This window comes from Phaethon aethereus, assembly GCF_964289735.1.
Source record: "Phaethon aethereus genome assembly, chromosome: 4".
NCBI classification, from domain to species: Eukaryota; Metazoa; Chordata; class Aves; order Phaethontiformes; family Phaethontidae; genus Phaethon; species Phaethon aethereus.
Genome location: NC_138578.1, coordinates 54,670,242 through 54,684,093, shown reverse-complemented (window position 1 = coordinate 54,684,093; position 13,852 = coordinate 54,670,242). Strand labels below are relative to the sequence as shown.

Here is a 13,852-nt window from a genome sequence, read left to right as displayed (position 1 = left end):
AGGATGGACTATAACATTGAATCAATTACGGGACGCGGTTTGTGAGACCATTACAGTCGGAGAGGGAGGGAGGGCGAGCGAGAGGGAGAGAGCGCGGCTGAGCGGGGAAAGTCACAAAAGACGTGGACATATTTTGGATACTTTACAATCTGCAGGATTGGGGCTGCGGATTATAAAGGAGAAGGTAAGAGGTGCGGGGCAGTTTCCCCGCCTTTTTCTTTTTTTCACCTTTTCTCCCGCTTCTTTCCCTCCCCTCCGTTTCTTTTTTCCCTCCTTATTTATTTGTTGTTGGTTGGGGTTGTTTTTTTCTTCTTCTTTTCCCCGATGCTCTGGGCCGGGCGGGGGGTGCGGCGGCCGCCGCGGAGGGGAGCGGGCAGCCGGCGCTCCGCGGGCCGTCGGGGCGCGGCGGTGGAGCGGCGCAGGCAGCGCTAATGACAAACACATTGGGACGGCGGGGCCACCGCTCCGCATTCCTGCCGCGGGGGCGGGAGCGACCCGCCGGGGCTCCGCGGGCAGCGGCGGTGCCCGCCCGGGAGGACGGGGGACGCGCACTGGGACAGTAAGGTAGGGTCGCCGCCTCTTCTCGCATCCCTTGCTGCCTTCACCCCGCTGCTCTCCCCTCCCTTCCCCCACCCTTTGTTTTGCACCACCTTCCCCTCTTCAGCTCCCCTTCCCCACCTCAACCTCCCAACGACCGTGTAGCCTAAAATTGTCCCAAGACCCCGGGCGGGGGCACAGGCACAAACCCCCCCGCGGCAACCGGAGCTCCATCCTTGCGCGCCCCGTCTTGGTTTTGTGTTTTTTTTTTTTTTTTTTTTTTCCTTCCACGTCTCAGCGGAAGAGAAGATGCTGAATTTAGGCAGGACTGGTACCTGGAGCCTTTCCAGCTTAAAGCCCCCTCTCGCAGCGGGAACGGCAGCCCTGCCGCATGCCCCGCCGGACTGCGAGAGCCCACCGCCTCCTACCCCGGGGGAGGGCAAAATCTTCGCGACCACCGTTTGGATTTTGTCAAGCGCGGAGGTTGCAAACTTGCCAGCCTCTGCCAGGCTGGAGTCCCCTGGAAAAGTCCTAGGAGCAAGTAGGAAATGGCTTTTTGGCTGCCCGCGGCATTGCTCAACATTTTTGGACGCGGACCCCGCAGCCCAGGAGCCGTTCCAGAGAGCAGGACTCGGACAGCTTTTCCTGCAGCCAGCGGCGAACAGACCTGGCGAGGCGGCAGCGGCGGCGGCAGCAGCCCCGGGGCGCACAGCCGCCAGTCCCCGGGGCTTGCTCGCATCCCGGCGGGGAGCCGACGGCGGGGGCAGAGGCGGCCGTGATGCCCTGGCTCCCGCCCGCGCCAGGGGCACGTTTCCAGCGCCCTTCGACGGCATTTTCGGCTGGTCTCTCGCGAATGCTCCTGTTCCCTGGGCGCTCCTCCGACGCCCAAGGTTGCACGCCCGGAGCGGACAGGGCATCGCCTCGGCCCGGGTTGGGACCCACGGACCCGTGCCCAGGGCTGCGGGCACGTCGCTTTCCCTTGGTCCCACAGCTCCGAGCCGGGGCACAACGTCTGTCCCCCCGCCGAGACTCCCACGCCCTCGGGGTCCGAGCCGCGCCCGACGGAGAGGGCGGGAGAAGAAGCCCCGGGTCACAGCGCCCGGGCAGAATTAGCTAGCCCCGGAGGGAAACACGGCTTCGCTCTGCCCCCTCCGTCTCCGCTGCCCCGCTTTTCTTTTTCCTGGCTACCTCTCATTAAAAAAAAAAAAAAAAAAAAAAAAAAATCGCTCCAGCTTGGCAAAGGCTTCCCTATTGTTTCCCAGACAAACAGCGAGGTGGCTGGGAGCTGCCATCTCTACTCGGTTTGCTCGGTGTCCCGGGCAGCCTTTGATCCGCAGCGGCTCCAGCCGTCGGGCTCGGGGCCGCTTCCCCTCTCCCTGGGGGCTGCCGCGGGCTCCCCGCGGGCAGGCAGGGTCTGGCAAGCGCCTGCAGCCTGAGGGGGGCTGGAGAGTGTGAATGTGACCCCCTCCCACCATCCCCACCCCAGTCCCGCTGGCTGCAGGCCGCCTGCTCTCTTCCCGACGGGGCGCACCCGGGGAATGGGGGGCGGCTTGTCATGCCCTGGGCATCTCCCAGTGCTGATGCAGAGCCCAGCTGGGGTCCCAGCTCGGCTGCCTTCACTCCGTGTCCCTGGATGGGGCAAGAGATGGGATCAAAGCAAGGAGACAGGCATCAAAGGTTCCCCTGTCATCGGCTGATCAAAATCTGAACTGTGGAGATCCGACTTTTAACTCTGGGTCTAGAAACGCTAGGGAAAGATCTCCCAGCAAGGGACTTCGGTTTTAGCTTCTAGTTAACAAAGAGCATTTTAGAAAGGCCCTCAGCTAAACAGCGGTTTAGCCAACCTCAAAGCTTGGAAAAAAAAGAAAAGTTTGAAGAAAAATGAGACTGCACAAAGCACTGGGATTTAGGAGTCCACAAGTGAACCAGCTCTCCCAGCCTGCAGGCTCTCTCCTGCTGCTTTAAAATGGGACCCCTTGTTCTGGCACTCCTCTCCAGGCACCAAGGGGCAGGAGGTGTGCCAGTCTGGCTGCCATGGGACACTGGGGCCATCTTTGCTGTTACTTGCTTGTTGATGTTTGGGAAATCTTCATGCGGCTGTGAGAGTAATATATAGGTATTAGGTTTCAAGAAAGCAGGAAGTAATAAATATTTTAATAAAATACCTCTCTGCAGTACTGCGGCACTGAGCTAGGATTTGAGTACAATGTATAGAGACAGAAAAGTCTTGCACACCCCAGACCTTGCTGGTTATTTCCAGCTCTACCAGTTGGTCTACAAATGAGGGTGAAGCATGTAAGCTTATACAGTCCTCTCCTTGCTGCATCCTTAGATCATCATGGCCACAATGGCACTACTTCTGCATGTGAAGTCTGCAAATTTTAACAGAAGACGTTTGCTTCACTTGTTTTAAAGAGCAGGGAATGAATTCTGAGGCTTTATTTTTCCTGGTGGTGACAAGAATTGCTGATAATTTAAACACGGCAAGCAAGTAAGCAAACAATCCTTTCTCTCCCTCTTGCCTTGCTCTCCTGCTTGAGTCATCTCTTTCAAGTCAATAAAGCTTTGCATGGGCACCCGAGGGAAAAGTTTGCAACAGTTAGGCTTCCTAGCTCTTGTGGTCAACAGAGATGGACTGTTTTTTTCCATGCAATGCTTCTGAGCACTTGAGTTGGCCTCTGAGGTGTTCTTTGAGCTGATCCTGAGAACCTAAGTGAGATGTATTCCTTGGAAGTGCCAATAATTTTGTCTGTTTCCTGAGACATTCTGGAAAATCCTCTTTGGACCGAGTGGGGAAATTTAGATTTTGCAAATTTCCCCTCACCTTTAGCTCCTAGACTGGTGGAGTCCGCCCTTCAGGGTTAGGATGAAGAATTGGGGCTGACTGGAAGGCTCCTTGGGTAGCAGCCATCCCCGCGTGTCCTGCAGAGCCTGAAACGCACTGCATGAGCCCAACACTGGGCTGATCTTGGTGTGTACTTATTTCTGCATACAGGCTATGCTGGATGCAAATACTTGTAGAGGGATGTGGAATAAACCTCATTTTAGGAGAACATTTATGTCAGTCTCATTCAAATTTTTCCATGAAAAAATTGAAGAAATTATCTTGTGTTGTTTGAGCCTTTCCCTGGTGAAACCTCCAGACCCGCCTGTTAGCACTGCAGGGCAGCTTGGCTCATGTGGAGAACTGCGTTTGCAATTTGGGAATTGAGAACTAAGAAATTTTTCAAGAGGTCCCGTCTGAACATTTACATCCAGGTAGTGACATATACCACAAGGAGGAAACGTTCCCCGCTTTTCTTGGGCTGGCTTTAGTTCTTCCTGGAAAAGATCAGTCTTCCCAGAAAGACAGACTGCCACTCTGACAAAATCACTGCTGAAGTTATCCAGCCCTCTCATAACAAGGATAATCACATCATTACATTTGCAATCCAACTACTGTCGTATCCCTTATGTAAATACAGAGCAATAGGGACCGATTTGGCTTTATTACTTTTTTTTTTTAAATCGATGAATTCGCATGAAGTGAAAATATACGAAATTTGAATTTTAAGTTGGTCCGGGAGACCCAGTTTAGATTCCACCTACTACGTTGGAGACTAGCGTTGCCTTGTGCTCAGCAAGACTTTTGGCTCATTAATGTGGATCAACATTGCCATCCTGTGGCCAAGAGGATGAACTGTAGTGACTGGGCAGCTGGTGGGAAGGAAGTCTGTTAGTCTCCAGTCTTCTGGTAAATGGGCTAGTTTTCTGTCTTGAAAGAGGACTTTCTTTGATTTACAGCAGTATGAAAAATACGTACCACTGGCTCTTCTTGGTCCACCACGATGCTTTCTCTCTAGGTCATGTAGAGCAATCACCTAGGAATGGTACGATTTTCTAAACATGTATTTATTTCCATCAGCTTTCTGGATATTGATTTTACTTTGTCTTCTGTGGTGCAGTCAATGAAACCCATCTTGGTAGGAAGCCAGCGCTTGGCCATGAGTGTTTAGAAGATTGACTCCTTGCTGATAACAGTTCTTCAGATGTTCTTTTTATCACTAAAGCACACAAGAGAGATATCAAAATTTCAGTCAGACCCTTTCAAAACCCAGCGGTTAAAGTAGATGCAATGACTGTTTTACCCTGGGCAATCAGCCTCCCCTGCAGAGAGTTTGGCAAACCCTTCATGGCATCATGTAGCTTTCTCTATACACATTCATGTTTCTATTTTAGCTAGCAATGTTCAAGGTATGCAAGGAATTAAGGTTGGCTCAAACTTACTTTGTATGTGTGCTGTCAATACTGGGCTTCACCTTGCATAAATCTACTGGCTTCAGTGAAGTTATGCCAATTTATGGTTTGATGGAGTGGTGTCAGGAACTGAATCTATTGCATTTATTCAGGGCTGAGATTTGGGTGATTTAGGACAAGATGGCTGCTCTGCCATAATGAAGTTAAAAAAGGCAAATAAGTGCATACAAAAATTTAGGTGATTATAAATAAATGAAAACATGGTAAGCATACCTGCTGGGTGTTGTGGGAATAAGTAAACTCTCTTTTGTCCAGAAGTGTGAAATTGTACCTGCACTAAGCCTTGACTCCAGCGCTGATGTGTGAGGATACGTTGGAGATGGGACTCCAGCATGCTTAAGTCAGCTGCACAATGCAATTAAATGCAAGTCAAATAGATATTGAGTACAGATGATAGTGCATCCTTAGTACATTATTCTCTCTTTCACAGTAAGGAAGTGTTGCTCTGGGTCTTGATGAGATTAACGCTTCATTGAGGACAGATCAAAGCTCTGGGTTGTGAAAGAATAGCTAGCTGGAAAACGCAAATTTAGTTTTAAGTCCTTGTGTTTTTAAACTGCAAGGGTACGTTGAGGTAACTCAGCTCTTATTGATGCCTATGGCAGCCCAACCAAGGGAGCAAATTCCAAGTAGCAGTTTGGAAATGCCATCACCTGTACTTACATCAGTATAGTCACAGGGCTTCACTCCCCACTTACAGACATAGCTCTGCAACAAGGTAGGGCCGCTTCAGCAGGGCTTCTGCAGACTGATGTGCAAGAGCTGAGCTAGCTTTGTGTTTTCTCCTTCTGTGCTGCATCACTTGCACTGAATAGTCTGCAAAAACAACACAAAAGGGCGAGAGATCTGCCTTTTCAGAGAGAAAAGGCAGAAAGAAACTTGGCAGACAGTGGGGTAACATTGTCTTGTGGATCTTGGGAGGTTAGGAGTCAGATCAATAAAGCAGACCATGGTAAGTCTTTCAAGAGTTACAGTGGGTTACTTTATCAGAAAAAAATTACAGGATATAAATGTGATAAAAATGAATAAGAGACTGAGACCGAGGGACTTCTTTGATGTCCGAGAGCCTGTTATCAATGAGAGACAGATACATAAACACATGGCAATTATTGCTAATTGAAGAATCAGGCAAAATGCCTTGTCTCTGCTGGAATGTTGTCAGCTGAATTTCCGAAGTTGTTTGTACATGTTTTTGGGGGTTGGTAGTTTGTAAGTCCTCTAATCCTGCTTCTGAGACCATTATGTTTGATTCGCCTATCAAATACTTTTTGCTTTGCAAAAGCTCGCTGTCTGCCCCACACGTTGTGAGAGGAGAGAGGGTCTGGTTCAGAAACACTCCTTGGCATGTTGTAAGCATTTAACTCCCATATGGAACTGGCATAGTCGTAATAACTGGATGTACCTACGTGCTTTCCTATCTCAGCGTCAGGAGCTGAATACCAGAGGGTGAAGAGAAACTCTGCAGAACCTTTGAAAAGTGGTCCCTGTCTTGGCACATCATCCTTTATTTTACTCCTTGGTCTGTGTTTCAGATTAGGGGCTCTTCCGTGCAGACATTTTTTAATCTATATTGGCTTTGGGCCAAATCCAGTTACTATTTAAGTCACCAACAAAAAGTCCATTGATTTCAATGGGAGCAGGGGTTGGAGGAGCTCCTCCTTTGGAAATTATCTGGCGGGCTGCTTTCAAGGATTTTAAGCAGAAATGTCATTCGATGGCACAAAAATAACATAGGTGCCTCGTGCTATTGTCACCTCTTCAAGACTGAAACTTTAGGTTTGTTTGTTTGAAAGCTGAAATTACCGCATATGATCTATGACTCTCCACGCTGCTGGGGAGAAGAGATGCTCTGTGAATGGCAGTGCTGGCCTGCAGTCTGTCGTGGATTTATTCCATTAGAAAAGTTCAGCATATGTTTTAAATAGCATGTGTCTCGATCAAGGGAATTGTTGCTAAATAAGCAATAAACACTATTGTATTGCATTGTACTCAGTAAGCTATATATATAGATATGTACAATGGCAAAACAAAAATATCACTCAGGATTGTACTATTTGTAATAAATGCAGCTTTTAAATATGCTTTTTCTCCCATAAAAGCTGCTTGCAGCTAAAAGGTCAGAACTTATTGCATAAAGCCATTGCATCCTCACCGATGCCTGTGAGGATACGGCATCTGTGCAGGGGTGTTTCCGTGGGCTCAGTCCTGGGGGCTGCAGTGGGCATCAGGGCTGCTTGCGGGCTGTTCCGGAGAGGGATGTGCCAGGACTTGGCTCCTTACGCTGCCGGTGGAGAGAAGGGGCTACGGCACGTTAGCTGCGCGCCCCATGCCAGCGGTGTGTCTGCGGCCCCACATACCTCGTGGGAGGTGGTGGCACGCACCTCAACGGGCCGCGGGTGCGAGCCAGGGTGCCGGGGCCGTTCCTCTCTGCGGCACTATGGAGAGTGCAGGACCCTGCAGGAGAGGGGTCCTGCAAACTCTCGTACTGTGTTCAGTCCACTAACTGGCTCCCTCTTGCCTTCTCCTTTCTCTTTCAGTTATTGGTAGCTATGGGTACTTCCCCACGGATGTTCCTGATCCTGGGATGTTTTCTCACAGGTAATGTTCCTCAGTCGTCTAAACCTCTCCAACCCTACTCCTTCGCAAATCCTTATTTAAGCTTGCTTTCACTGTGCCCGCGATAACAAACGCCAAATCCTTGCCAGCTGGCAACAACCTCGATTTCTCTGCCCTTCCCTTCGGTAGGCTGATGCGAGAACTACCGAGACGACAGTACTTTGCCGACCGCTTTGGCTCCCCTACAGCTGCTATAACCTCCCGCCCGGTCCGTCCGCCCGCGCGGGGAAAGTGATCCTGCCTCCCTCCCGCCGCCCCAGCCCTGCGCCACGGGGGGTTCTCCCGCAGCGCGGTGCCGGCGAGGCTGCCTGTGTGGGCTCCCTGCATCCTCCCACGCCGCACCACCTAACCGCGCTGGCTGCGGCTGCCTGCCGAGCCTGCCGACATCTGCCGGGCGAATGGTGCTGGGAGGGGAGGGCAGGGTTTGCCACGGGGTGCCAAATATAGAAAGGGCCTGTAGACCGGGGTAACACGTGCGGGAGCGAGAAACTGGTTGCAAAGGCGGTCTGGATTCCTGCTGCCGGTTTGTTGCACAGAGCCCACTTTCACACTGTGGGCCCAAGTGCTTGTTTATTGTCGACTACCCTATCTGTTTTGTACAGGTCATTTGACAGACTGAAGCAGCAAATCTGTGCCCCTGGTGAATTGCCCATTTTTTTTAGGGTGTGGATCCTCTAATTTTCCTTCTGGGAGTTGGACCTGCACCAGCCACCTACAAATTACCTAGGCTTGCAAATCTGAGCCTCTAACTGTAGATTGCATCTGAAAACCTGTGCCATCTACAACATCTAGTTCACTGAATTACCATTTTATTTGCCTATAAACCTTCTGTACATTTTGGCTAGAGGTAGACCTGATGCACAAATTTTGGATCTAAGCCCCCGCTCCGGCCCTTTGCAGAAATAGAAGCCAGATGTAAAATGCAGTTGTTGGTTTTTGGAAGTGGTTTCTAACTTTCAGCTGTGAGCTTATTTGAAGGCTGTTTCTTGATCATCGCTGTAAGGATCTGTAAGATGCCCATGACCCAGCAGCCAGGGTGTGGGGTTTCACCAGTCTGCAGCAGAGGGGTGCCCACATTTGGGGCTGGAAAGCTGAGGTGTGGATTTGGAGCCATCTCTAACTTCACCTCTGTCTTTCACCTCTTGATCTGACAAACAAAAGCCAGCAAGCAAACACTTAGCATTTCAAAGGGAAGCCGTTTGCCATCCATTGGGCAAAGCTCTGGCTTTTAACAAGGGCAAATTTCCTGGGACATCAGCACCTCCGCAATGGTCAGAAAAACAGCTGCTCTGGATCTGCTCTGCTTGCTTTCCCATCCCTGCGCTGAGGCTGTTCTGTGTGTTCACATGCTATTTATTCGTGTCTTTTTGCAGGACCATTCCTAACATTTTGCCAGCTTCCTCTGCCGACTATTGTTCCCAATAGGAATGAAATGGTGGTACAGCTGAATTCCAATTTCACGCTCAAATGCTCTGGAGACAGCGAAGTGAGCTGGCAGTACCCAGTGACCGAGGGAAGCCACAGGATAGACATTAGACATGAAGAAAACAACAGTGGCCTCTTCGTGACGGTGCTCGAAGTGGGAAATGCCTCAGCCGCTCATACGGGCTTGTATGTTTGCTATTATAACCACACTCAAGTGGAGGATGGGGAAGTGGAAGGGAAGGACATCTACATCTATGTGCCTGGTAAGTGGGGGATGCCACATCCATACCTGGAGGTTTGAATGGGAGGGCTGAACCGTGGACGCCCAAGGGAGGCATACTGCTGGTGGCAATTTGCTGTCAGAGAAAGATAAATGACCCCAGGGCCATTTCCTAACATGTAAATCAAGACAAGACCCTGTGAGTCTATGGATACGTTCCTCTTTCTTTCTACTGGTTTTCACTTTTTTTGGTAAGAGTTTTAGTTCTGAAGAAGAGGGATGAATTTGCAGCTTCAGAGCTGAGGTCTCCTGACCACCAGGGGCTGGGTAGTAGACTTTGGTGGCCAGGTCAGCTCAGCTGTGGGAGCATGACCAGCCTTCACGTTTGCCTGGCCCCCGTGTGGGGATTCACGTCAATGCCAGTCCTTTCAGGGGTAACTTGGGTGGGTGTTTTGGGACATGTACTGACCAAACCAAGGCCACGTCTGACACTACAGCAAGTTGCCAGATGAGGAAGGCTGTATCTCGTTCCTAACCTGAATTAGGCTTGAACTGATAACAGGAAAAAGCTCATGTGTGTGCAGAGCCTGGGAAGTGTAAAGCAATGGAGATGTCCTGGGGGTGGCTGTCACAAGGGAGGGTGAAACGAGAAGGGTTATTGCTGGCCAGTCTGATGCAAGATGAAAAATATGGTGTTACCATGCAGCGCCCTGTAATTTTCAAAGCAAACACAGCCTTCCCAGGCCCTGTGCCACCTTTCTCTTTAGTGGTGGAAAGCCTGTTGGACCCAGAATAAATGGCATTCCTTCTTTTTGGAAGTACCTATCCCCACCTTTGCCCTCTCACCCCCTTGTTCCAACTGGAAATATTTTTTTGAAGACCTTCCATGCTATCTGTGCGACGAAGATCTTTATTGTCATAGCTGAGATAGGCAGCAGAGGCTGAGCCACAGCTTTTGTAAAGCCCTGTCTGGGTGTTGGCTGGGGTTCAGGGGATGAGTGGCACAACTGCAGGGCCAAGAAAGATGAAGACAGTAGATTTGCAGTAAAGATTTTTAAAGGAAAACAAAAGAGAGAAGAAAAGATTGCAAATCATCCTGCAAAACTGCAGCATGTTGTGAAGGAGATGATATCTGCAACTGCAAGGAGGACTGTGGAAGGGGAAAAAGTCAGGAAGCAATAACAGGACTTGTTTTAAAGGCTATTTTGCAGTGGCATTAAGTTTTTGCAGTTCACAATGTGTGATTTGAGGACAGGGATTCTTCCAAGACTTTTTCTCTGTTTCCCACAACAAATGTAAACCGTTTGTGCTCATTCTTGAAGCAAGATGTTTCAGCAGAGGCTGCAGGCTTTGGCCCACATATCTCGATTTCCAAACAGCTCTAACCAAATTGCCAGAAGACGTTATTGGTGTTAAACAGTCTTGTAACTCACTCAGTGAAGGAATATAAAGGCAAAAGGTGGAAGATTTCTTCAAGAGCGCTTTTTGGTTAGGTTTTTAAAAGCCTCTAGACATCAGCCTACCCGATTTACAGGGCAGAGACACCCTGTAATTTTTTCCACTCGCTAACCATCAAGATGTCATAAATGCAGAAACATATCCTTTTCTCCAAATTATAGAGAATGTTTCTGTTTCCACTATAAACTTTGTCTTTACAATTGGTTTTCCTGCAATGAATTAGGAGGGCAATGGGTGGCAGCAACCCACTTTAGCCAAGGAGGATTATGCTGAGACTTCACACAATATCCTATTTTCACTAACAGTGCACAGAAAACCAAAACTAGGTGAATCCTGTTTCTGTTTTAAATTACAGTGGGAAAATGAATACATGGAGTTGGCAGTGTCTTTGGGATGGAGTGCTGTGTTTGGAATATTGCTACAAAGAGCCTGCCAGTGCAGCAGAAAGTCTATTGTTGGAAGGATTTGGATTGCTATTTATTAAATTTTATTACAAAGCTTCACACAGAAGCTTCAGGCTAGCAGGGATTATTTGTTTATTCCGAATCGCCAAATGGAGATAATTTGAGGGCTGTGCTTTTTTAAGTTGGATATGTTATGCAATTATGTTTTGAACTCAGACTTTGGATTGGCCAGATAGGAAATCTGGCATGTATTTCGTTGACTTTAAAAGAAATAAAACTACCAGGTGTTTGTTTGCTTTTTTTTTCTGGTTGAATACCATATTTTGAAAACCACATGCCTTGACCATAATTAGCTCTATCTCATAACTGTAATGTTGGACATGTTCGAAGTGCATGAAGATGAGTACCTTGTACTATTTTTGATGAAATGTGGCTTTTATGCTGTTCAACATAAACAACATGAAAATAATTTCTACTTTTCGATACTGAAAGTAGTTTGGATTTTGGATTCTTTTTATTTTTTTTCCCCTGTTTATATATTGATTAGCGGACAGCTGCTATTACCAAAGGAAAAAAAAATCTAACTGAAGAAGATGAGTGATTTGTGCCAATAAAAGACAAGAGCTCTAATAAATATTTGTGTGCAGTGAATGTTGCACCTAAGTGCAAAATCTTGTGTCATAAAAATAGGATGTTTTAAGCTCAAATTCTTCCCTAAGATCTTTGCTCTCCATATAGCTTTATGGAGTTGTTTATGACAAAGTGAATTTATCTTTGCTTTAGTCCCCAGCAATTGCATGAATGTTTTCACACCCAATAGTGATTTTTTTTCTTTTTGTCACTTAGCATCCTTTTGTCCTCACTGTAGGAACATCTCAGAACCGGGACTAAGGGGAATAATAATATAGTGGGTTTTGTATTTTTCATTCTGCATCCTGAACTGCCACAGAGGAGCCCAAGCCTTTTCCTGCTCAGTGCTTAGGTCAAACGCCTCGCTACGTGTCACATCCGATAGCAAAAATGAAACATTGCATGCAATTATCATGCCCTGTCTCTGAAAAAAAGTGGAGTAATAAACTGTTCTAGTTTCAGTTACAATCTACAAGCAGTCATTGATATCCAGTTCTTGCTTGTAGTAAGTCCACGCACAAGGTAGTGTTTAATCACCTCTTGTTTTTTACAGACCCAGACATGCCTTTTGTTCCTTCTATACCGGAAGACCAGTTCATCCTAGTGGAAGAAGGTGATCCCACCGTGATCCCTTGTCGGACAAGTGACCCAAGTGCTGAAGTGACTTTAATCAACAGTTTAGACAAGGCCGTCTATGCTTTCTATGACAGCAAACAAGGCTTCATAGGGAATTTCCCTGCGGGCTCGTATACATGCAAGACAATGGTTAAGGGCGTGGAATTCAAGTCTGATGAGTTCCTCATCTATATTTTAAGAGGTATTTATTTTTGTTCATTTAAAAAAAAAAAAAGGAAGTGATAATATTCAGCCCAGTTCTTCCCTCACACTGTAAGTGCCATATTAGCACCAGCACCACAGGGTTTTATCAGATATTTCCCCAACGGTGAGCTCCTTGCTCCTCTGGCAGTATTGCCAGTTACTTAGTTGGTAGTCTACTTAGTAGTTACATACAATTTTGATGAGAGTAAAGTGTCCTTAACCTTATCTCCTCTCCAAAATGGTTGCAAGAAAAGTCTCCTGTAATCCATGTATTTTCATCCTGTTTGCTGAAGCGTAACTTAAAAGACTGGTGTTTTCCAGTGGCTTGAAATCATAGGACTTTAGGTAATCTGAAAAACAGCATGATTCAAGTATTTTGAAAACACGGTTTTTATTGGTCAGCAAGGGATTCTCAAAGGATTAGCAAAGTGGGAAACAGCTTTTATATCGGGTACCTTTTCATAGGGGTATTTGAGATAGGAACTTCTAATTGAAATTTTATGCAGGATCATTTCTTTGTGGGACTGAACTCAATGCCTGCACACTTCATGCTTTAAATACACCCCGTTATGAGTATAAAAGGGCACTACTTTCACTGAATTTTCCAGGTAATTCCTCAATAGAGGAACTGAAATGGAATTCTCCCTCTGAAATCGCACCGTGTGAACATTGTGTACTTCTTAAAACTAAATCTGCTCACTCTCTCTCTTCTCTTAGCTACCTCACAGCTGCCGGTTGAAATTGAAGCTCTTAAAACTGTCTACAAAACAGGCGAGACCATCGTAGTAACTTGTGTGGTCTTTGACAATGAGGTGGTTAATTTACAGTGGAATTATCCTGGGAAAGTGGTAAATATCTCTCTTTTTATTTTATTTTTGGGCTGAATGTTTGTAGTTACTTATTGGGGAAGAAGGTGGGATTGTAAAATAGTCTTCTCTTCTCTGAATGAGGACAGCTGAGGAGAGAAAAGAAAGTAATTTCTTTTAAGTTACCACAAAACAAAGTCCATCCCAAAAGTTAGAGTTTGCTCTTAGTAAGTATGCAAAGCATGAGAGGAAGGTGAGGTGTGACTAAGAGTCCATCCTCTGAAGGAGGAATGTTGTCTCTCAGGTCTTGTGCTGGTTCAAAAAAAAGAAATGTTGTGGAAATAGAGAGATCTAAGAATGTGTTGGACATCTGCAGAGAGCTCTGCCGATGGAGGTCTGAACCTCTAAAATGGCTCTTTTAAACCCTGGATTCCTGAGCATAGTGAAGGACAATGAAGAGTCAAGTTCATAGTCTTAATTGTTCCTCATGGTGCAGGTGTTAATTAAAACAACAGCCAGTGTAATTACTCACTAATAAGAAAATCTTAAAACTTTTGGAGAACCTCAGAAATTTTCAAACTGGCGTAACATCCTTCTGCAGTGAAAATTTGTATTTAGTGAAACTAGGTTCGAGCTAGTCT

General features: G+C 47.1%; 1 protein-coding gene across 1 annotated transcript in view; it reads left to right on the top strand.

Annotated features, from left to right (window-relative positions):
• Positions 1-431: 431 nt before the first annotated feature.
• The window catches only part of PDGFRA (platelet derived growth factor receptor alpha), a gene marked incomplete at its 3' end in the record, with an annotated part of 32,948 nt that continues 19,527 nt past the window's right edge, over positions 432-13,852 (top strand). Inside the window, exons 1-5 of the mRNA XM_081999687.1 lie at positions 432-564; positions 7,371-7,431; positions 8,823-9,137; positions 12,140-12,403; positions 13,123-13,253. Coding sequence (XP_081855813.1) covers positions 7,383-7,431; positions 8,823-9,137; positions 12,140-12,403; positions 13,123-13,253 — 759 coding nt within the window. The 5' untranslated portion in view covers positions 432-564; positions 7,371-7,382. The remainder of the gene's footprint in view (positions 565-7,370; positions 7,432-8,822; positions 9,138-12,139; positions 12,404-13,122; positions 13,254-13,852) is intronic.